This window comes from Cuculus canorus, chromosome 3 (genome assembly GCF_017976375.1).
Source record: "Cuculus canorus isolate bCucCan1 chromosome 3, bCucCan1.pri, whole genome shotgun sequence".
Classification (NCBI taxonomy): domain Eukaryota; kingdom Metazoa; phylum Chordata; class Aves; order Cuculiformes; family Cuculidae; genus Cuculus; species Cuculus canorus.
Window position 1 is genome coordinate 89,490,809 of NC_071403.1, and position 24,886 is coordinate 89,515,694.

The 24,886-nt window shown below is 40.5% G+C and overlaps 1 protein-coding gene across 3 annotated transcripts; it reads right to left on the minus strand.

Annotated features, from left to right (window-relative positions):
• Window positions 1-125: 125 nt before the first annotated feature.
• EPHX1 (epoxide hydrolase 1) lies at window positions 126-24,258 on the minus strand. Of its 3 annotated transcripts, none has more exons than XM_054062447.1 (10): window positions 24,194-24,258; window positions 23,539-23,630; window positions 12,787-12,971; window positions 10,817-10,997; window positions 8,386-8,613; window positions 7,230-7,359; window positions 6,495-6,709; window positions 4,017-4,125; window positions 2,653-2,778; window positions 129-1,109 (listed from the first exon to the last, which is right to left on the minus strand). In XM_054062447.1, exons 3-10 carry the CDS (start codon window positions 12,964-12,966, stop codon window positions 884-886), a joined length of 1,395 nt encoding a protein of 464 aa, XP_053918422.1. In that variant the 5' UTR covers window positions 12,967-12,971; window positions 23,539-23,630; window positions 24,194-24,258; the 3' UTR covers window positions 129-883. The 3 variants fall into 3 exon arrangements, with proteins under 3 accessions (XP_009568027.1, XP_053918422.1, XP_053918423.1); XM_054062448.1 differs by having other exon boundaries at window positions 23,539-23,614; window positions 24,194-24,212; XM_009569732.2 differs by lacking the exon at window positions 24,194-24,258 and having other exon boundaries at window positions 126-1,109; window positions 23,472-23,589.
• Window positions 24,259-24,886: the final 628 nt, after the last annotated feature.

Below are 24,886 nucleotides of genomic sequence, written 5' to 3' on the forward strand. Positions count from 1 at the left end.
TTAAGAGGTTCTGAATTGACACTTCTCATTGCTGTAACCAAGCAAAATCTCAGTTATTAAAAATTTAAAGCAATTATTATTCAAAATTTTGATCAAGTTTATTTTTTAATTAATCACATTTTTATTCTTTAATAAGAAGTATTCAGAATACCCTGCAGAAGCAGTGCAAAACCACAGTATTTTGAGCCTATCCAGGGCTATGATTTTAGTTAAGAGTACAAATTCAGTACCTCCTCTGTCTGGTTGGAGCTACAGGCCACGTGTGTGTTCCAGCTACTCAGGCTGATGCTCAAGCTGCTACTCTCACGTTGCTGTCCCAGAAGCCTGGCATGAGGAGCTGAACTTCCTCACAGCCAGGAAGCTGCTTTACAGCCCAGGCTGCAAGGAAACGGCAGCCAGCAGTAGCCAGCTGGCTAGTTTAAAGGTATGGTAGATCCTCAATGCCAATTAACTGGATGCACTCCTACGAATTGATTTTGCTAGGCTGTTCCCCATTCTTTTTGTGAGAAACGTCACACCTACATCAACTTAAGTTTTTCTACTGCCATGAAGAAAGTGCCTTTCATAATATAACAATTAAACTATTATTAGTTATTTGGTGCAAGGTCTATTTTTCCACTTCAGATTTTGGAATTCTGTTCTTGGGGGAAAAAATAACCAAGTCATCTTCATGATACCCTCTTAGCCTAGCTGAACAAAAAAAACCTACCCCAAAATCAGTAGCAGGTCTGCATGGCAGTATTCCATTGTGATTTACTGGATTTTTCTTGCTGTCCTGTCTCACATCTGGTCAAGAATAAGCTCTAATTACATGGATTACAGTAGACTTAGGCCATTGCATGTGCTAAGCTAGAAGCAATTACGCTGCCATTTGTTAGGGGAGTTATTTTCCTTTCTTTCTCCAAAGTTGTTCTTTCTCTACTTTCCCAACAAACTGCAGAATATCTTCAGCAAGAAGTTCAGGTTCCTCCAACGCTGCAAAGTGGCCACCTCGAGGCATGAAATGGAAGGAGACTATTTTGGTGTATTTCTTCTGGGCCCAAGCCTGGGGTGTGTGCATGACTTCATTGGGGAAGGAGGCAATGCCAGTAGGTACTTGTACTGTGAGCCTGAGAGAGGAGACAGAGTAATTTTAATCTTTCAAACACTTAACTCTGCAAGACATCGATCCAAGGAAATGCTGTTCTTAAAACAGTTGGGCACACTGTTGTTAGGCAATCAAAATTTTACTTCCAGACCCTAAATCTGAAGATGAGACAACACTCCCATTTCTAAAACAAAAACTTAAAAAAAAATCTTACATACATTGATATTAAGGCAGTTTTACAAGGGATGCAGGGCGTGAGAGGTAGAAGCATGGAAACTGAGAAGAAAGCCCTAGGAGGTGGTGCGTACTAAGTTTCCTCATGCTATGTTCATGACAAAAGTCATGTACTGGGGGGAAAGCACACTATTTGACAACAGCTGGAGAGAGATTTACAGCAAAGATTACAACTAGAACATGTTCAGCCTGATAGGACAACTGGAGGGTAGGCAGAGGAAGAATTATCTTGAACTGCTGGAAAGGAGGCGAAAAGGAGAGGAATAATAGACAGTAAAACCAGACTAGTTCAGAGGAAATGTGTCTGAATGTGAGACTTTACCCTGTAAAGTAGCTCTTGCTTCTAACTGGCAGGAATGCACTCTACAGAATATTTTGCACGTTAGTAAGTGTTGGGAAACAACTGCATCTAAGGAGGAAAGCATCTTAGGAAGTGGAAGGATCCACACTTGTTATAAACACAGCAACATTTTTAGGTTTAAATATCCCATACACATAGGATGCATTGTGAAATGTGACAGACTAAAATTTAGAGACAAAAATTGTTTGGCATGTAAGCCCTGGGAGCCTGAAAACAGAGTGCCTAAATTTTACATAGGACTTTGAGACACCTTCCTCTAGGCATACTGAAACTCATCTCATGTAGGCAGAACCGGAGCAGGATACTGCCCACAGTGTAGCCACAACAGCTTCAAGAACTGAGTCATATTCCTGGGCACATCATTTTACAGCTAAATAAATACCATAGCAGTACGCTGTGGTTGCAGATACCTCAGGGCAGGTTTAATCCTTCACTAATACTCAAGCTGACACAAGTATATGTAACCAAGCTGCTGTCTTAAGTGTCTATGCAGCAGGAACATCAGTTTTGCTGACTTTCAAATTATGCAGTTTGTCTGTACGCTGAAGTTGCTTCCAAAGGTATGGTTTAAATCTTTTGCAGAAATGGGTAAACTGTGTCCAGAGAAACACTAGAACTAATAACAAAATTGACTGTGTGACTCAGTTGCAGGCTAATTTAGCAAGTGAAGTAAAATCTAGAAGTACTTGCATGTGGTTTTCCATAGCTGGGACACACCATGAGTGGAGGTCCTCTAGCAGTGCCTCTAGTCAGATCTCCTTACTGACAGTTCAGTATTCTTACTTAATTATTGTGTTTTCCAAGCACAACACCATACATCAACTGACAGACCTGTCCTGCAGAGCAACACCGTGATACAGCATTGTTTTTCCTCAGCATTCAGAAACTTGCAGCAGCTATGACATAAGCAAACTGTCTTCAACCATAAAATTAATTTCAGGGCAAGATATTTAAAGAAAAAAAACCTTACCTTTCATGTTTCTGTGTGCCTATCCCCTTTTGCAAGTTTTCTTTGTAGAAACGCATTGAGGAGATTATACAGCCTGACACCCAGTAGATCATGATATTGGTAAGCAGATCATCCAGGTTAAACTTCCTGAATAGGTAAGCCCAGAGATTGCTTTGTTAGAACTGAATATAATTTTGCATTACTTTAGCAGGGACTTGACTTTGCTTTGGTGGTAAGAAAAAAAAGTTACAGGAAAAAGTAGTTAACTTAGTTAAAGAAAGAGTTGAGAGGTGAAATGTGCTACTCCCCCTCTGTCTGTCAGTGACCAATTAAGCATGTTTGTTATAGCTTTTCAGACACAGACTGGGAAGTGACATTTAAACTCCTACATGGAAAGCAGATTCCCTTATGCTCCAGCACAGCTATCTATGCTGTCCATAGACTGGCAGGGGTGGAGCAGAAAAAGCACAGGGAACAGCTTGTGCCGTTTACTGTTCATAATTTGAAATTCTGCTGTGAGCCTTCAATAAAGCCATCACACCAACATGTGTGCATGTTTCATATCAAATTATTAGCTGCAGTGCAAACATTCTATTCAAATCCATTGTCACTGGACCTTTGCATAACGTGCCCCTTTGCTCCACTCCTGCCAGGTAACTCAGTACTTTTCAAAGAGGACTTCATCTCAGATTTCTGCTGCACATTAAGAATGATTCCTTGCTAGCAACTGATAAATAGATGAAGCAATACTGATCAATCTAAATCAAATTCACAGAGAGTTATGTATCGGTATTAAAATGAATCGTGAGTTCTGTTTCCCACTGTTTTAATGTAGGTTAAACTTTTGTTTCCCTGTCCTGACGAGATTCTTTGTGGTGATAGGACAAGGGGCAACGGGTATAAACTGGAGAGGGGCACAATTAGATTGGACATTAGGAAGAATTTCTTCACCATGAGAGCGGTGAGACACTGGAACAGGTTGCCCAGGGAAGTTGTGGATGCCCCATCCCTGGAGGTGTTCAAGGCCAGGTTGGATGGGGCCTTGGGCAGCCTAATCTAGTGGGATGTCCCCCAGCCCATGGCAGGGGGGTTGGAAATAGATGATCTTTAAGGTCCCTTCCAACCCAAACTATTCTATGATTCTTCCACCTAACTCATTTTTTAATACCTAGAATTTGCAGGGTGTGTCTCTTTTCTAAGAGATCAGAGTGGGAAGGGAGAACATTAGCCTTCATGGCCTATTTGCGCCTTTGCATGCTGTAGTACAGCACTGCACCATTTGTGGCTCCCTACAAGATGTGAGGTGATCAGTTCGGAGAAACTTCTTTAGCTATGATTCTGGGCTTAGTTACCTCATCCAAAATGGCAGAAGATGAAACACCTACCTCTCTAGTCCTCCGTCCTCTAAATTCTGGAATTCCACATCAGTCCATGTAGAAAACTTCTCCAAGATGTATGCGGCCAGTCCTACAGGGGAGTCATTCAAACCACAGCCTGAAGAGGAAGAAAATTGAACTGAAATCCAGCTACTGAACTCAGACTCTTATAGAAGCATCTCATCACAATACAGGGTAGATACTTCACAAAGCTGTTCCAGCATCTGTGTTCTTAAATAAATAAATAAAACAGTAGAACAAGTTGGAGCCATTTATCATAAACTGATAGTATCTGCAAACCAACAGGCTCTGCATTAGCTCACACTGTATGGCTTCTGAGCTGATGTAACAGTACTGGATTTCTGCTGGCTTTTCTTTTTCTTTTAAGCTAATAAGATTAAGCTCTGTGTGCCAAGTAGGATTTATTTCCATTAATGTGGAAGTTGTCGTGTAATAAACAGTGTTACAGGGCCAAACCCCACAAGCCTACACATGACCAGGAGAATTTGCTCCATTATCTAACAGCAAAACATTTTAAGGATTATTAGAAAGTCATTAAGGAAGAGCAAGGCTCCACTAAAATGTCCATCTTCTGAATTAACAGTAGCCAAATGCCTTCATATTAGAACAATGCTTAATGTATGTTTTTATGGTTTGTTTTGCTTGGACAGAAAAAACACACCTGCACCTGGACTTTTCTAATGGCATCTGAGTGTTGTGAAATACAGGGATCACAAACTGTCCCAGCTGCTCAGAAAAAACTTAGAAAAAGCTTTTCCCTGAGGAACAGCAATATATTTGAAGTTCCTCCTGGAAGATGCCTAACACGACAGCTAGCACAATTTCATCAGTAACTGCTATTTAAATATGATAGTTGAGTTTCAGCTAATCAAACAACTAATATTGATAACTGAAACACCGATCATTTGAAAAAGTTATATTGAGCATGCTTTCCAGATCTGCAGAACTACATAAACAATAGCCTGTTCTCATATGCTTTCTATGAACAAAGAGTACATTGGTTTACATATAGGAAAAACTGACATTGATCCTAACAGTACTTTGAATACAAGAGCTAGCTATTTCTATCAGTTGAAAATGAACTCACATTCCATGCAGGCTTCCCAAAGAATAAGTGTAAAATCAAATATAGGCAAGCCAGTTTAATTATATACGTATATACATATATACCAAGGGACAGAGACAACTTCCATCCTTAGGACAGCTTGCAAGGTAGCCTGGTACCTCCAGAAGTTTCAGGGAGACTGGTAGTCTCCGTGGCTTTCTATATTCCAGCTACCTTACGCTCCCTTCCTCAAAGTGTTTTTCTCCCAATGAGAGCCTGCCACCTGCCCACCTGCCATGCTGCTCTCTCCTTTGCCCTCAAAATTGCTGGAATGCTCCTGCTCCAGCTCTCAATACATGAACTGGCTGCTGGTTCCCAGTCTGTGCAGTCCACTCTGACAGATCACACATTAGTGGTAGGGACAAAATCATCCAGAAAACCACAGCAGGAGGACTATGGCTAAGCATCTTCTACCTACCTACCAGCTTCCCCATCTTTTCTTAAAGCACAAAAGTAATTAAAGACAAGTAATTTTTAGAAACCAAAATTCAAAGGGAAGCAAAACAATTTAAAATCCATTAAATTATCATTTTGCCTACACATTTGAAGAATATACCTGCTTCTGTAGGTAAGCTTATGGAAAAGCATTAGGAATTAGTTTCCTTGGCTGTGTTTTTGATAAAATCCACAAAGGAATTGCTGCTGCACTAAACTAAAACACATTAAGTATTCTTAACTCAGTTGTGCAATTCGAAAGATGTTTTAAAAATAGAAACATTTAATACTCAAGATGCTTAAAGTAGTTAAGCAATGTGAGTGACTAGCTCGTCTAGAAAGAACATTCATAGGTACACTTTTTTTTTCCCTTGAAAGTCTGCAAGTGATTCAGAACAATGAGTGAAACCAAAATTTGATTTCACTTTTTAGATATTACTTTTCCCTATAAATAAGCTACATTGCGTGCTGAGACAGCTAAAAGATTCTTCTACTTTACATTATTTGAATGGGATCTATTGTTTGTAAAGAAACTGCCTTTTGCTCTCAGCAGAGCTGCATTTGAAATAGAATTACAGTCCCCAATGACAGCAGAAGTGGACAAGTATTCAATAAACTATTTTATTTATGAAAACTGAAAATTAAATCAGTCGCACTTGCAGCATGCTCAGTTTTGATGTGCAGGTTTACTGCTTCTGCAAGCAAAAGTAAGTGTAATGCTATATACCCATTTGTAACCTTTTCTGACTCAGATACAAAAAAGGACCTCACCTTTTAAAAACCTCTAACTCTCCTACTTCAATTTCCCTGAAAAAAATAAAATGTTTTTCTGTATATTTTAAGCAGTACGTTTTGTTTCTATGAAAGTACAACTAAAACTAACAGACTCATTTCCTGAGCTCAGGTGGTTTTTTTGTTTGTTTTACCAACAGTATCAGGCTTTGTAGCCTGTATGTGAGCATAGCCAGACTCCAACAAGATCCTGTAGAGCCCTTTTTTCAGGAAGGGAAACATCCGCCGAACATCTTCATCCTGGAAACCAAAGAGCCCTGGCAGATAACGGCCCAACAGAATGGAGAACAGGTGAGTGAATCCCATGTTTGTAACAGAGGCGAGATTTAAATGGAGACCTCTCACATGGCTAAAAATAAAACAGAAAAAAAACCCACAAATTAACAAAAAATGTGATTCAAAGTTGTTATATTTAAAATGTTATTAGCAAAAAATGGACATACTTAAATTCTGACCTGCTAATTCAAGACCTTATGTACGCCTTACATACATACGCTGGCACACACCTGAGCTGTTTGTAGTGCGGCTTTTCACAAAAAAATGTCAACAGAGCAACTGTCAGTAATCAGCACACACTCCTGGGCACTACACCACAAATCCTCCTTTTGTTACAAGTACTTATCCCACCCCAGACTCCAGTGAGGCCATTACAAAGCTACTGTACAATTCTTTGGAAGAACAGGTACATAATATAAACTAAGGTTTGTAATTTTGGAACAGTGCTTAACACTGAGCACTGAAGAGAGAAACTACATGGTGCCCACATGAGGACTTGGACAGAAACTCTCAAGAACATGTGTAATAATTATTCAAATAATAAAACAGCTTTGCACGCCAATCGTGCAACACTGTACCAAAGGGGTACTCACTTAGGAGCTATCTGGGCCAGATTGGTGCAGATGAGCCAGCCCCAATCACCACCTTGTGTGTAGAACTCATTGAATCCCAGTCGGAGCATCAATTCATAAAAAATAGAAGCAGCACTTACAGAATTAAAGTCTGCATTACAAAAAAAAAAAGAACAGTTGCATCAATTCTAGCTACATTTCTGACTATGCAGCATTTATTCTCCCCATAAGGGCAATATTCAAGTTCCTACAAAGCTACAAGTCCACTTTTCCTTGCCTGTCTGGCAAGCTGTATGGAAGCCCTTATCGCATCATCCAGGGAAGGTGTAGAGAGCAAGCAGAAACTGCGAGGAGAAAGTCCAGCCTTCCTCACAGACTAGTGTTCTCCTAACCCCACAACCCATGTACTTGCCTCGCCAAGGGGTTGCCAGAATCCCTTTAAACTGCAGTCATACTCCAGCTGAGCCTTGTCAAGAGGCACTCAGCATGGTCGAGGGAATGTGTTTCCATTGTGTCTACTCTGAGCACAGTCTCATCTTAATGACAGTTGGAAGCTTTAAGTTTCCACTAGTAATGCACTTCTCCACAAACCGCTGATCACATAAATAATAACCAAGGAAGCAGAGAAAAGCAACACCAACCTTCCTCATATCATCCACCTTCACACATAATTAAACACTAATTCAGCATCCCTCTAAATACTGTGTTGCTCCAATGTGTTGCAGTTTGTGTTTGCATAATTCAAAGCACAAGCTGAACAAGCAGGTATTTGACTGCAATCCGCCATGTAGATACATGAATTGATTTGTTTCAACTGTTGCTTTTCATCTACCTGTATAAACGCTATTGAATATGGATTCAAAACACCCAAAAGGAACAGTAACAAATTAAGTTTACTATTCCTGCTCACCCTCACACAATTCATTGACTCAATTACAATCCATGAGCTGTCAGTTCAAAACTTTTTATAGTCCTTTGTAAATACATTGCTCCCGAAACTAATTAATGATGTCACCTGAAGCCACACTCTTATTTCCCCCTTCCCACCTAATAGACAGGATCTTTGTTTCTGAACTGGGAAATCAAGAAGAGCCTGAACTTTTATGTTCTGCTAGCGGGGGCTATCTCACCGTGAGACTAGGCTTGTGTTAGTTCAGTTTCTTCTCGTTCATCATACCTTTTTTGTGGGGTGCTTCGGAGAAACCATAACCAGGGATAGATGGGCAAATGACTTCAAAAACATGTTCATCACTGAGGCCATGGCTTGCAGGATCCGTCAGAAGAGGGATAATTTTGTAAAACTCGTAAAATGAGCCAGGCCAACCATGAACCATTAATAATGGCTTTGCAGAGCGGCCTTCAGGCAAACGAGGAGGCTTTACATGTACAAAATGGATGTCAATGCCTGTAAAAATAAAATAATTAATTAGCATGCCAAACTTTACCATGACACTGAATCTGATCAGAGAGTATATTACGAATAAATCTTTTCTGAAGTCTTTTTTTTTGGTGAGCATACATACTGCACTTCTCTGGACCCATTTATCCAAGGACCTTAAAGTACTTTATAATAGGCAATTAAGCATCATAGCAGCCAAATGAGGTTGGCGTACTTGTTTTACAATTGGCAAATTAAGACATAGGAGTGAAGTAATCTACTAACGGTAACAAAGTGACTCACACAGCTTAAAGGCAGAAGAGACAATTACATCAGTAACTCCAAGCCCCCCTAAATGTTACCCAAATGTCCCTATATGGCACCAGAGAGGCTTCAGCTAACCACAGATTTTTATTCCTGAACAGCATACAACTGCAACTTGAAGGCATCAAGAGATAAGGAATCCATCATAACTAGCACCTATTTGTTCTGGGGCTGTTAATCACTTCCCTTGCTTTGTGCATGCCTTACTTTCCATTTGAACATGTCTGATTTCTGTCTTGAGCCACTGATCCTAATGTTACAGCAAAAGAAATGTAAAAAGCTTTCGGTAAGTATTCCCTGTGGAGTTCTCCTGTAACCAAGTGACACATTTGAACTGCAGACAAACCAATCATGCCCAATGAAGGATCTGAAGAAATTGCCTTGTTAAAAGAGTTAATGTGTTCAATTTTGTGGTTCTTTTCTATGTGTCATCCAGAGCTTTCAGTATCTCTTTAAGTGAGTAAACCAAAACAGAAAACTATGTTCTATTACCACTCTCCTCTTTTGTAAATAAAAAGGCAAAAATTACAGTCCTGTTTCCTTTGTGATCTTTTTTGCACTAGTTCCTTCAAGTGAACTGCTTTTTCTCAAACCCATTCAGGGCTTTGCTTTCCAGGAATGAATAATTTGCTCTTAGTAGAGCTTGAATACCACATTTCTTGATGCATTTAAGCACATTTTACTCACATTAACTCCAGCTCACCAGCTATCCCATTCTATTTTCACTGACTGAGATTTCACCATCCTTGACAATTCTGTGGATTTCTGTATTCTCTGAAAAATTTTCAGGTCATGACAGAATCTAGGAATCTGGTATACAGCATGTTTGATCTTGTCTTTTCATGGCTCATCTCTGTATTCCTAAGACTGAAATTTCTCTTCCCATTGCTATACATAGTGCATTGTCCTTAGCTTCTTTTCTCTTTCTTGTCCCAGATGATAGATATTTTCTTTTATTTTTGTTAAAGGAAGAGTTTCTGCTTTTATCTTTTTCAGCACTAACCATGTTGTATAGAAGTAAATAAAATCCTTTTGTTCTAGTTAACAAACATTTATTGTCCCAAACCCTTTAAAAACATTATGTTGAACTGCTGCATTTGAAATAACCTGCATTTATGGGTGCAAGTAAGAGCATAATAGCATAATCTCAAGCTTTAATTTTGCCATCCTCTGAGACAATTGCCTACTGTGCTCTAAATCTACATCTATTACCCCAAATTACCCAAGCACAACCCCAATTCAAGCATTTAAAATTTCCAGTTTGACCAAGCTCCAGCACCAGCAGACCTTAGCTGAATGGTTTCTTTCAAAAGGTGTCTGTGCCTTTTGAAGAATGAAGAGACAAACCATTCACTCACACCTGGCAGCACATCAGCCCCAAGGGAAAGGCATTCTGCATTTCTAGAGCTATGAATGCTTGAAATGGTGCAGCAGAGTGCATCTTTCCTGCCAAGCAGGGACAACCTGAGCAGCCAGCATGCCCAGCTCAGGAGGGCTGCCAGACTGATGGCATTACTGGGACAGCAGCAGCTAGGGAACTACATGGAGCAAGAGGTGATATCTGTGGGTATTTCTGAGTGATTACGTGCAAGTCAGGGAACATGTGTACATCTTAAGATGTAGTTCTGTTTCCAAATGCCTCTGCTTGGCTCCTGTTAACAACAGCTGACAACCTATCCATGCACAAGGGAATTCCATTTGTCATTCCTTGTCTTAAAGGCTTCAGTTACAATTAAAGAGTTTCTTACTGTTTCAGCAGCAGTACCAACTATCCATGTCCCACCAACCAGGGAGGGAAGGCCCATGTGACACAACCATTGCATTCTTACCCCCAAGATCCCTCGTAGCCAAGATTATGTATTACTGTTTTGGGTTTTTTTACTTGTTAAGAGAAAAAGCCACATACCTTGAATCTTAGTTTTGAATTGTGGGTACTTGTTGAGGACTTCAATTTGTTTTTTCCAATTGAATTGGTTTTTCCAGTAAGAGACAACCTTCCTGAGATACACCGAGTTAGTTCCATAGTGGAAGCAACTGTTCTCCAGTGGCTCAATGAATCGAGCCTGGTCAAGTCTCCTAAATAAGTCCTACAGAGAAAAAGAAAGAAGAGATGTTACAAGCCATGTCTGCCATGTTGTGCTCTACTGTGCATAGTTTCTAGTTACTCTCAAGTGACACAAGAACAACGAAAATAACATGTCTGATGACACCTGTGCATTTTGCTGATGCTCCACTAGCTGTTCCAATTCTTTCTCTCCTCCAGATGGCCTCCTTCCTCTTCCATTTACAGCTGTTCTTAATACTCCCTTTGTCTTTGTTTTGCAGGGCTGGCTAACCAGTCTGCCAGGCTGATAACCACAGAGAATTAATTCAGGAGTGTACTGTACCTTTCCATGGTACTTTGATCCTCAGGTTACCTGGGAGCTCAACCTCACAATCAATGCATGGATCTAGCCCAAATCTTTTGCTCTCCTTCACAAACCAAAGAGCCAATGTCTTCACTGGGAAACACTTGGAGGAGTTTTGCATGGCTACAAAGGTAGTGAAAGCAGACTGGAATTAAAGATTCCCAATCTAGAATAGCTATGAAAGTGACCTTCCTACAGCATGTTGAGATTACAGGCGATGCTGATGATACTGCAAAATCAGTTAAAATATCAGTCAGCAGGAAAGGAAAGCCAAGAACCCCTTCCTACTGCAAACAGAAGCACAGAATAGTTGAAGGCAGGTTTGGGAATCTAACCCTGCTCAAACCTCTGTGGAGTTTAATCCTGAACAGTGTTTTCTAACACAGTGACAGAGACTCTAATTAGCTGAGTTACATGAATGCACTGGCTTATGCCTCACACTGGACAGGCAGTCTCAGTCTAGACAAGATGTTAGTATGTAAACTCGCTGTTTGGGGATTTAACACGTATACAAAAAGCCTGGATTTCTAAATGAAGTTTTCAACATGTCTTTCCATACATGCTTTTTGTCCACGCTCAACAACCTTGAAAAAAAAGTTTTAGTAATGAATGCTAGCATAACTTTAACTGCTAGTTTATGCAAATACTTATTTAGAAACAAAGTTTTCTACCGATGGTTTACGTTGCAATAGCTGTCATAATACAGAATTGTGTGTTTCAAAAATATATTTAAATTAGAAACTATCTAGCTTTGTGTCTGCAGCGTAAGGGGAAAGCACATTGGACATCAATGTCCATTAATATTACTAAGTACGGTAAACACAGTGTTAAAAAACCAGGCCTAACTGAGAAAATAGGAATCCATTATAAATGAATAATATGAGCAATCTCATAAGTACTGTTTGAACCACTACTCCACACAAATCTATGAAATTGTGCAATCCCTGACTTAAACACACATAATCAAAACCTTGCTATCTAACAAATTCTGCAATGTATGTGTTTACTGTAATTACCGCTGTGGTATTCATGTAGACCAAAGTGGATCATTAATTATAGAAGAATCAGCATCCAACACAGCTGCAAATATAAAGCAGTCAAGCAAACGAGATATTCATAACTGCTTTTGAGAGAAAAACTGCTTTTGTTCTTATTCTAGCCTACACAATCAGACTGAGGAAGGTGCACAAACAGCAACAGTAATCTGTAATATGATTCTTACGTTTATTAGGCTTTACAGAGTACGCTTATTTACTGGCAATCTTGCGACAGCCAGCTGATAACAAAATTGTTTACCTATCCATGTCTATCTTCTGAAGTACTGAAAAATCCCTTCCCCCAAGTCCTGGACATCATCACTCATTCTCCTAAATGTAATTATCGTTTCAATTTAAAAATAATCCAAATAAGTTCTGCATTTATTTGGCCATTTTGTCCTTTTCTCTCCCCAGTACAGAGATTTGCTTACACTCAGCTCCTCTTCTGTAGTTTCCACCTTAAATGGCCGAACAGTTGTATCTTCTTCAGTGTCAGGCTTTTGTCCCTTGCCCCACCATCCCTCTTTGAAGGGCAATATTTCTTCTTTCTTCTTGGAAAGTAAGAAGTAGATGATGACTGTTCCCAGAACCAGGAATACTTCAAGCAGCATAATGCCTTCAAGAGAAGAGCAAAACTCTGTTAAAGCCCAATCAGATAGCCCAGAGACATGGAACTTACAGAGTTTGCCTCAATTCTTAGGAGAGGATTTGATGTACACGATCTTCTGTAACTCACCGGACATCAACACTTCTGTAAAATTTCAGAAATAGGATGTTTTAATCTACATAACTCAAACAGGAAGGAATTAAGTGTTTTACATAAAAGATATTTAGTAAAAACAGAACTCAAACCAAGTCAAGAGATCACATGGTTTAGTAATTAAAAAGTCCTCTGATTGAACACACTACTTTGCTCTGGTGACACCACACCTGGAATACTGTGTCCAGCTTTGGAGCCCTCAGCACAGGAAAGACATGGACCTATTGGAGCGGGCTCAGAGGAGGCCACCAAAATGACCAAAGGCCTGGAATACCTACCCTGTCAAGAGAGGCTGAGAGTTGTGGTTGTTCATTTTGGAGAAGACTTCAGAGAGACCCTATTGCAGCCTTTCAATACTTAAAGGGGGCTTATAAGAAAGATCGATTTAAAAACCTTTTTAGCAGGGCCTGTATCAATAGGACAAGGGGTAATGGTTTTAAACTAAAAGAGGAGAGGTTTAGACTAGATATTAAGAAGAAATTTTTTACTGTGAAGGTGGTGAGGCACTGGAACAGGTTGCCCAGAGAGGTGGTAGATGCCACATTCCTGGAAACATTCAAAGTCAGGTTGGATGGCTCTGAGCAACCTGATCTAGCAGAAGGTGTCCCTGCACACTGCAGGAGGGTTGGACTAGATGACCTTCATGGTTCCTTCCAATCAAAACTATTCTATGACACTATGATTTCAAAACTCCTGCAGGGCAAGCATTGTTTGACACAGAACAGTCTTTATTCTCTCCAGAGCTGGAAGATTTTGTCAGTTTTGCTGCTGCAGAGTAATTTGATGCTCTGAAATTTCTCAAAGAGTCAACAGAATGGACCAAAATTATTATTCCTGGATCAAAACAAGAATTGGGACACAAGTTAATGGGATTTACATGATTATAACAGGAGTAAAATTCATTGCCTTTATGTGACAGGGACACATTTTAGCCAAGCTCTTGAGGTTAATTTTCTAATGACTGCCAACAAATAAATAAATAAAACTGTCAAAATAAGCTGAAATATTTTTAGAGAAGTTAGGCACTCTGCAGATAGGACAGCAAGCTGCAAGAATACATTGCTCACACACACAAGTGATACAGCCTTGAAAAGTGACATGAAATTCCTTAATCCTCAGAGGCTGGAGAAATGGAAATCACCAGCACTGAAAGAACTCAATCCATTTATTCATTGTGTCCTTCCATAATTTCTGTTGTTTGAGGAGGTGCTAGTTTTTCTTCACCATGTTCTGTGGAGCACAAGACAACAATCTTTTCCCACCTCCAGCACACTCAGGCCACAACTTACCCCAACATTAAAAGTTTGCCCAATTTCAAGCCTCAACACATAAACAAATGCAGTCTAGGAGCCTCCAGAGCACAATTAAATTTTTCTGCAAGGCAGAACTGGAGGGGCTCAAAGCACTTTGCATAGAAATAATACCTACCACAGTGCTGAATAGCATTTCTATACTAAGTCTTCACAGAGGAGAACAGTAACTTCCCTGAAATCACAGCACAACTCAGGTCATGTCTAGACTACAAAGCTTCACCAGCATGACTATACAAATACCACATATAAAAAATTCAAACTCTTGGCCAACTTCAATATGTTTACAAAGCCCCACGACAAACAGCTCTGCCAAGAGAAAAGAGAGCTGCTGCCAGTGCCAGCCCTGTTGTTCAGGCAGGATGGCTGGGGCACCTACGAAACAGAGGACTCTTTCTCCTTGGTTTATGCTGTACCAGCAACAGAGGCACTGCACCTAAGACAGAACTGCTTTACCCAGAAACAGAATCTTAGCCCATTCTCTAGCAAGAAACCTGTATGTCCTAGGTCACTGGAGTACCCAGAGCTACAAAAATATTTCTGCTTCCGCCATCTGCTCTCAAGGAGACTTGAGAAATCAGGATTTTTGCAGTGGAAGACATGGGAGGGATTGTGTGCAAACATGCATATTTTACATTCACCCTGGAGTGTGTGTATGAGGAACTTGCTGTGTGAAAAGATAACCATTTTTGCAATTGATTCCAAGCCAACTACAACGAGAGTGTTTACAATTCAGCAGTAAGTGCAAAAATCAATTTCAGGTTTCCCAAGAGTTCTGTCTTCTACTGCAGTGAACCAATGGGACCAGGGATCAGAAACAAATCAATTTGCATAAAATGTCAGCTTGGCTTGGAGGTAGCACCCTCTAATACCGATCAGGTTATTTTTTGCTAACAGAGAGATCCCAAGTTGCTCTCTATATTCAATCTCTCAGTTCCCTTGAAAAAGGCTGTAAAATTCGTATTTACAAAGAACACAAGAGCCTAGAACCCCAGCTGTGCTACGTTCTTTTCCAGAGTACATAGGAAGAAGAGAAAGGGCAAAGTGCCTCAGAAGTATTTTAACTCATACCAGTTCATAGCACACTCAGAGAGATTGTTTTGCTAGTAATTAGTTACTGGAACACAGCATGCTTCTACCAACCTCTCCAGCCCGTGCTGAGAGGTGACTACTTCAAGCAAATGCACTCCATGATTTCCCAAGTTTGCTATTCAAGCGAGTTCTCTAAAACTTCCATGTATCATTTGCACTGTAAAGCAGCCTTGGTTGTGACACATCTGCACCAGAATTTCCTCTTTTAGTCACTACTGAGCTGTTGTGAGATGGAAGTTATTAGCCCCTTGCACTTATTCCATGATACAGCAATAAAGCACCATGAATGCAGAAAGGAAAACAAGTACAATAAAACTTTCTATACTTGCAGTTTTCAGAGATGTAAACAACAAAGTGCCGGTGTTTTTATTCTCTTGAAGTCTTTTGATGCAACCATGCTGGCACATTGCCTTTAAAAATGACTACTTCAAAGGGGGTTCATGTTTTGGTTTGGCTTTTTCCTCTTTTTATATGACCAAAGGCAAGACCTTAGAAGGAAATATTTCCAATTATTCCATGGTCAAGCACTTAGGCGCCGAGACTTTGCTGTACCCCAGGGTGGATATTGTTTGTAGACAGCACTTAAATACCTTAGACGGTACTTTTATCCTAGAGTCCAAGGAAGAATGTTTTTGTTTTCAAATGTTTTTGGTTTTAACATGCTTTTAAAAACATGTTTTGAAAGAAAAATGTTGAAGGGTGATGGATCCAGTAAATAGGCCAAAATCCAGCTCCTCTTGAAGATGACCAAGTGCAACTTAAGAAATGTTTTTTGCTAGAAACTTCCAAAACTTTTAGAGTATCTTACTGGACCTTGTTGAAAACACTCCTGTTTTTCAGCATTGTTTGCATTTTGATTCGCACTGTCCTCTGTTTGTGCCATAGGAACAGAGACATTATTATTTACATCAAAGCTATGTCATGTCCCATGCCCTGTTTTCAGATGCCCCAGATAACAGCGCTATTTATTTTTTAGAGAAGTCTTCTATGAAATACTTTAATGCTAAAATTCCCATCTTGTTCTACTAATAATCACTCAGCTTTCCCTTGCAGTGTTAGAATCCACCTGAAACATGTTACTGGAGAAATAAGCAACTGGAAAGGTTCAACCTAACAGTTGGAAACCTGTTTTGGCCCAAACACTACACAACCCAGCTACTATGGCTTGAATGATGCACAATACCCACAACTCCAGCCAGTGCTATTAAACCACATCAGTGCAAAACAGCTAGTGCATGGGTGAAGACCATGCTGCTTTCAGATACATGCCAGAGGTGGTCATGGTTTACAGTTATCATCTTCTTTCTAAGGCTGGTTTACTAGGAGACTAGAAGGTAGCTCAGAACACTTAGCACGCTCTGACGCTGTCACATCCAAGGTTTATTGATTAATAATTACTCTGCAGGAGACATAACGGCTCAATTTAGAAGTGATGTTTCTATTTATTTTTGTTCTGTTACATAAACTCCCCCATTAGGTTTTACTGAAAAGGCTCCCCTCTGCCGCAGCGTCCTTGTTTACAGATTGGTTTGCCTGAAGAGCAGCACTTGTAGGGCACTATTCTCAACAGATCTGAGGGAAAACCAACCCACTGAAGGACTTAAAAACTCATGTGACCTGTAAGAGAGTCCTTTAGCACTGACAGCCTAAAAGAGAATAAGACATGGCACAATCCCAGAAGCTTCAATCCTCAGTCTAGTCCTACCATCTCCAGGCATTGTGGTTTTGTCATTATGTAACACCAGAAACAGACAGAAAACCATAAAGACATTTGTATAACAAAAGCCTCCTATTTACGTAGTTTACGGAGCATTATGACAAGCTGCAAAACAGCATAGCAACACAGGAATGGCTTTGCATGCAACTGATAACATCTCCCAGGTGAGCATAAAATAATACATTAAGATATAGGATAGGAAGAGAGGGAGGCATCAGATGAAATAAAGCATCTTACGCAGAGATGCAAATCAAAGACAGGAAATAGAAATCCAACAGAGTTTCTGGCTTGTCTCGATAAGATATTTAGCATTTACATTTTGTATTGCCACAGGGAGGTAGCACACAATGCTATCTCCAAAACAGCAGGAAGAGATGATATCATTCTATTCCATAATCTTTTTCTAGACTGTTCGCAATTAGGAATTAGCCAGTAGAGCAGGTACCTAATTAGAAGACTACAGTCAAAGAAAGTGGTCACCTCCCAAAAGAAAGAGAACTACCCCGTCTTTCCCAGGGGTTTCCCAGGGCTACGACTCTCCCAAGACAGGGTTGGGGTATGCCTCCATCACCACTGAGGAACACTCTATGCCTGTGGCAGTCAAGCACTGCTCCATTGCATCTCTGCCCCTTGGACAACTGTGACAATTGGCAGCGAGACAGTTTAAGGGTCTGGGGGCACCCATATACAGCACCCTCAACTTCTACTTATGGCAGTTAGTCCCTGATGCACTTCATTCCAAGGGAGTAGTTGGGTACCTTATACAATGTATTCCCACCTAATTTTTTCCTACAATACTATAACAGTCAGGTGGTGTTGCCTTTTTAATACGACACTGAAATCTGACAGGCACCAACAGCCAAGACTAGCCAAGCCAAAGAGAAAAGTAGAGTACAGGACTAAGCTCTCTGTTATCCACTTTGCCTCACCCAGAGGCAGCATATGTATGCAACCACTGGCCAGTCAAAGCTCATCTCACAATCATGATTTTAAATACTGCATGCCACATTTTAAGAGGAAATTTACAAATTTCAATTTACAAAAACACATATTTAAGCAATATTACTTGGTCTTTCAAATCAGTGCCCAACACATTCTAATGTGCTACTTAAAAATATGTCTTATTTACCTCTGTTGTCCATATTTTGCTTCTCTTCTACTTGAACAAACACATTCTTCCTTCAGAGACTAAAAAAAAAGCCTGTGGGCTGCATAAATGCAAACTGTCAGAATCTGACCTCGGATCTGTGCAACACCTGTTAATCATAACCTAATTACCATGTGCACGATGCAGCAGAAAGGCGATCTACTCACCACCTGCAATAATTCCTGTTTAGGAAGAGCAGCTCAAAGATTCTTAAATCAGCACTGTTTAGTCATGATAATAAGAGTGAAAAAAACCATTTAAAATTTCACAATAATGCATCTGATAGCTACATCATTAAGGTTACATCATGCAAAGATTTTATCCTATCTATCCTATCCAGCCTTTATCCTATTTAATGACCCTCAAATTCCAACAACAGAGGTTTTTTGCATGAATGCAGAGAAGCAACAGACGCCTGGCATACAACTTGAAGGTGAACACAACTGAAGCTGAATCTCCTTGACAGCGCTCTCAAACCATATAAAAAAAGAGGATATCATGCCAGTACAAAGTTTTTAAAACAGTTTGTACCCACTGTCCAGGCAACTAAGTGACACTATCCAATAAAACAGATTCAAAAAAACATCTCCAGCTCTATTTCATATTTAATTTTTAATGTCTGAAAATAAACTACTGATGGCACTTTGTGCTGTTTTGCTTTCCACCAGAGTTTCTAACAATAAGGTTAACCTTCTCAGCCTATGCCAGTATTTGCATCTTACAGAGAGGGGTGAAAAAAAGTGCAGATGGAACCAAGAGAGTTAGATATTATAGATAAGGAAATGAGATTGAGGTAATTGTTCCTCAGGCCTTAAAGGAAATTTCGGCACTATTTTTAGCTTCACTAGCTCCTCCAGTACTAAACAGTAAAATGCTGTCTTTCTCCCCTGCAAATATTTTGCCTGGTCTGATCTCTAGATAAGACTCAGATTCATCTTGTACTGCTGGGCGGTATAGCACAGTGTGTGTCCTGTTTACTGTGGGATTTCTCATTAGTCTAATTCTCTTAAGATTTTTCCATGAAATAAGAGAGGGGAATATGCTCCTTAACTAGCAGCTTTAGAAGCTTCTTGTATTAACACTGCTAGAAAACTGTGTTACCTTTAAACACCTACAGAATTGACATGTATGTGGTGCCTTGAGGGGGGAGGGGGGAAAAAAGTGCAACAGTTCGAAATCTTGGACTCCAAAGTACATAAGAACAAGGTTCACGACAAGCTCTCAGTTAAAAGAAGGTGTGGTTGTGGAAATGCTGAACCTAAAGACTGACAGAGGAAATTTCAGTAAGATGAGGTGCACACTGTAAATTTAAATTAGGATCATGACTCTAAATAGTAAGGGCAGCATGAGCAAAAATGCGTATGAGTGTAAAAAGAAAAAAATATATTTTTAATAAATTGTGACTATGGAAACAGGAAGAGAGAGAAACTTGTTATCTCTCTATGAAGACTTCATTCTCAAAGAGAAAAGGAACTCTGAAAGATGACAGAGAAGAGGAACAGATGGTAGTCATCATTTTGTGTCAAATAACTGCAACACCAAGAGGATGTGCCAGAGTAAACATGTAACAAGAACAATTCTTGCTACTTCATCTCTCTCTTAATAACAACTAAATATTTAAGTTCAGTTTGGATTTAAGGTGTCAACTAGAAAAGTGCACTACCTGTACCCATCAGATCAGAGCAAGTAACACTCATGATGAAGCAGCCAAGAAGACTAGGTCCTTCAACGGTATTTTTGATTAACCGTGAGAGAAAGACTCATCTTCTGTCAGATAGCAAAGCATACTAAGGATATAGACCTGGTGGGCAGCCAGCACATACACAAAAAACTGGTAAAGCAATAGTTAACATTGCAGAGTTCAAAAGAAAAAATCAACTGCATTAAAGACTGCATTAAATACAAGAAGACTTGCTTGAGGTAGAGAAAGAATTAAAAAAAAAAAGTTTTCTGAGCCTTTACTTGTCTTGTGGATCACACCTAATCATCTCCAACAGAAATATTTAAAAAAAAAAAAAAGAAAAAGTAGAATGTCAGAGAACAGCTAACTTTTCAGAAAAGAAACCTAGGAAATAGCTCCTGTTCTTTACCCCAGTAGGATCCCTCCTTTAAACATGGTCACTGATAAACCTCCTCATTCTGACAAATGCATTAGAAGATATAGAATATTGAGAAAAGCAACGGACAAAGCATGGCTGCCACAATTTCCACAAAAATATTCTCAGCTCTGCCAATCAGAAAACATTTATTTAAGAAGAATATGCTTAAATACCTACATCAAAGCTGATAATGCCACTTTAAAAAAAGACAACGTACAAACTCTAAAACCCAGTCTATTCAAATCATCGTGTTAGCTATCCTGCTATGTCTAGCATGACCAAGATACTAAAGCAAATGCCATTTCAGAGTAGATTTTTGTGCTTTCTTATTTACATAAATACCTATTTACACACACAATGATCCTTTTAATTAAAAATAATGTGTTCAAAGGAAAAATCCAGGACTTCTGCAGCAATTGTATTCAGAAGGGGGAAAAAAAGTATTTTCAGCATTAATTACAAGCAGACCAAAGCTCTTCAGAGTGAAGCCAGACATCTACTTTCCAAGTGACTTTTCTTTAGGGACTTCCATAGTAATTAGAGATCTATTTGCCACATTTAAAACTTGCACATTAAAGACGACTGACTTGGTTCCGAGATTGCGTGTTGCATGACGGAAATACTCTTGCAGGCTCAACAAAGCAGAGCACACTCTACCACAAAGGTAAGGCTTTACCTCTGCTTCTCTGGCCACAAAATTTGAATATTCCAACTATAATACAAGAAACCAGTATAGGAATATGTAAGATAATCAATTAAATTTGCCTAGAGCTAAAAGAAATACTTTACCTACCACCTCCATTCCTGCTTTGCTACTTCTCCACTGACAAATTACTTGACACACTATCATTGAACGAACAAGAATTTCTGGGAGTATTACCACTCCAGAATTATTACCCCGAAACTTTTTATTTACTTTTTGTAATTACTTAGAACAAATCGGCCATGTATGTTCTACTAACTTGGTTTACAGTGCTTACCATACTAAAACGTTGCCATTCTATGTCTAAAAATACTAGGTAAGTCTGAAAGTTTGCCAAAACCCTAGATGAAAAACAGGCTGAAAACACAGTATTACCTTACGGAATGACCAAGTACAAGAAGTATAGTAGATAAACAAGGAAGGGGAAGGCTTTTAAAAGCACCTAGTAATCCAAAACTTATCGGGGGCAATTCATTCAGACAAATTGCATGCAGAATCTGGCTGTACTACGTATTACAAACCGTGCTCTATTTTGAATTATCTAGTTCAACACCCTCTGATTGCTCCTATGAAAAAAAATAACAAAATTTGGAAGAAATAACAAACAATAGAATTTAAGCAAATCATACAGAAATTTCTATATGTGAATTCAGATGGGAAAAGAGTCATAAACTTGACACTGTGCCAGGACCTTCCCCACAAAGACTTCAGCTTTCACAAAGACCTAATTCTTGTCCTTGGACAACTTCAAATGTGGATTGATTTTCAAAGCTGCCTAATTGCTTTTGAGGCCTCTCTCCCATTGATTTTCAGGAAGCATTAGCAATTTGTGCACTCAAGTCTCGGCTTTAACTTACTTCAGATAGGAGTAATATCCGTTTCAGAGGAGATGCACGGCATCTCAAAAGAGTAGTGTCAATCAAAATAGTAACCCACATTTGTGGCTGTCATAAATTGAAGACAGTGGCTTCTAAAACTGATCCTTTCTCATACGTTCACCGACATTAACTAAGCAAGTTTTCTTATTTTAGATAAAACTATCCTATGGAAATAAGGGAAGAGAAAGCAGCCTAGTTCCATAAAAAATCAGAAAACTAAGCAACATTCTTGATTATGATATTTTAACCGCAGGGCAAAGTCAAAATCCCAATTGAATCCTGACAAACTGAGCCAAACTTGAGGGGCAAGTACATAATTTGCTCAACCTTTCCGGATTGCTCAGTTATGCAACAAAATATCATCATCAAAGTTAAAAGATTTTCTTCTCATTCCTAAAATGCTTGTTCAGCAGAGGAAACTATGTATATAGTACCCATTCAAACAATTTTCAGTTTTGGCAAATGACCCATAAAGAAAAAAGTTCTTCAATTTCATATCCTCATTAGAAAGAAGTAAAAATACCAAACTAAAAACAGACTAAACAATTTATATAAGGTCCAACACAAAAAAACCCCACAAGCCTGTGTTTGTAACTCTTTTTATTTAACAAATTAAGAAAATCAACCATGATCACTTTCAAAACAGCTCTGTTCTGAGTTGATACACAGCTGCATATGATGCTGCCAATATTCAAAGCAATTCCACAGATTATTTTCTGAAAGGGTGTGGAGGATCTCCATCACTTTCATTTTCACATTTTCTACTGACAAAAAAACGGGTTCCTTTGAGCATTAACTTGATCTTCAGAATCTTTTCACCATAAGCCTCAGTCAATAATTCAAAATTTTCTGTCACAGATTTTTTTGAGTTTCACAAGAAACTTGATGTTAACTCACTCTTCACTCTTGCACACTGACATTTTCCAACTAAGGGAAAGAAAATGTCTTTATTTGAACACTTGTCCACTCATACTGAGTGACGAAATCAAGTTAAGCTTTGTCTCACTGTGACAGGTTAGAAATCATTCTATAACCACATCTCTCCCACCCCACTCTTGGTTCCTGAGCTATAGGGTTAGTCTTGGGAGTTTTTTGCGTCGGACCTTGTATGCCAATAGTTAAAGCCACTTGTTTAAACTAAACCAGGAAACCTGGCCAGATCGCCAGTGAATGCCAAATAGAATTGTTATTTCTATTAGTATTGTCAGCAGTAAGGCCACCTTATCTGGAACCTTGAACTGAATGAACAGCCCTGGCCTCAGCAAGCTGTTGGGGAATGGCACATCTCTCCCCCTAAACAGCTGGCTTAGGGCCATCCTGTTCCCGAAATCAACGCCAAAATCCCCACCTGACCCACTGCTGTTATTCAGCCTTCAATAATGCCCATTGTTAACAACATTTAGGTACTACCAGCTGGTGGAGGAAGCACACACTCCTTAAAATTATGGTTTTTAAGGCACGTAGGGGCAGTGCTCACTTTCAGCAGTCCGGGTTCCTTCTCTCTTGGTGTTCAGTGCCTGCAGGCGTCAGTTCGCAGGATTCGGCCGGAAGCGCTGCAAGCAGAGTAACCTATAAAAATTATTTACTGTTGGAACAGGTCCAGAGGAGACACAAGATGATCAGGGGGCTGCGGCATCCCTGCTACGAGGGATTCAGCCTGGAGAAGGGTCTGGGAAAACTTTAGAGCAGCTTCCAGTACCGGAAGGGGCTACAGGAAAGCTGGGGAGGGACTTTTTACATAGGCTTGTAGTGATAGGAGGAGGGAGAATGGCTTTAAAATGGAGGGGAAGATTTAGACCAGACAAAAGGACGAAATCCTTCACCATGAGGGTGGTGAGGCACTGGCACTGGTTGCTCAGGGAAGCTGTGGATGCTCCATCCCTGGAGGTGTTCAAGGCCAGATTGGATGGGGCCCCGGGCAGCCTGGTCTGGTAGGAGGTGTCCCCGTCCATGGCAGGGGGTTGGAATTGGATGGCCTTTGGGTCCCTTCCCACCCAAGCCATTCTATGACTCCATAATTCGCTGCAGGGCCAGCTCGGGCAACGCTGCCGTCCCGACCCCCGCCCTTCCGTAGCCGCAGGGGCTCGCGCACCCCCGTACCCGCCCCCAAACCCGCCCCCATACCGCAGTACCTGCGCGGCCCCAGCCGGGACGGGGCCCACCGGGCGGGGCTGCCCGCAGCGCGGCCTCGGGGCGGAGCCAGCGGGGCGGGCACCGGGCGGCACAAGAGCGGAGCGTGGTCCGCGAGGGTTACAGGCTGAGCTCATGCTCAGAGAGCGTCAGGGGCTCCTACCCGGGAAACGCTGTTTCACTGGTGCAGCGGCAGGGCTAGGGCACAGCCAGGCAGCAGCCAATTACCAGGTCACCAGGGCAGGTTCGTATTGGACATTAGGAAATATTTCTTCCCCAGAAGGGCTCTCGGGCACTGGCAGAGGCTGCCCAGGGAGGTGTTTGGGTCCCCATCCCTGGAGGTGTTGAAAAGACGGATGGATGAGGTGCTCAGGGATGGTTTAGCTGTGGACAGGTAAGATTCGGCTTGACATTCTCAAAGGTCTTCTCTAGCCTAGTGATTCTATGATTCTAAGTGTCAGGACATGTGATCTTCCTAAGATCTTCCTAGCCATTCCCACCAGCACTTGCTGCACTGTAGTAAGGGCTGACAAACACATCCACACCTCCCCGGCTCCTGGTCTGTGCAGCACTGCTACCAGCCCCACAGCAGAAATGTGCTGAGAACACGTGTAACAGCGGTGCTGCTGCTTCCCTGGACCTGTATTCCCCAAGGCCTGTCTCCCAAACCTGGAAGAGCGAGCCTCACAAGGGCC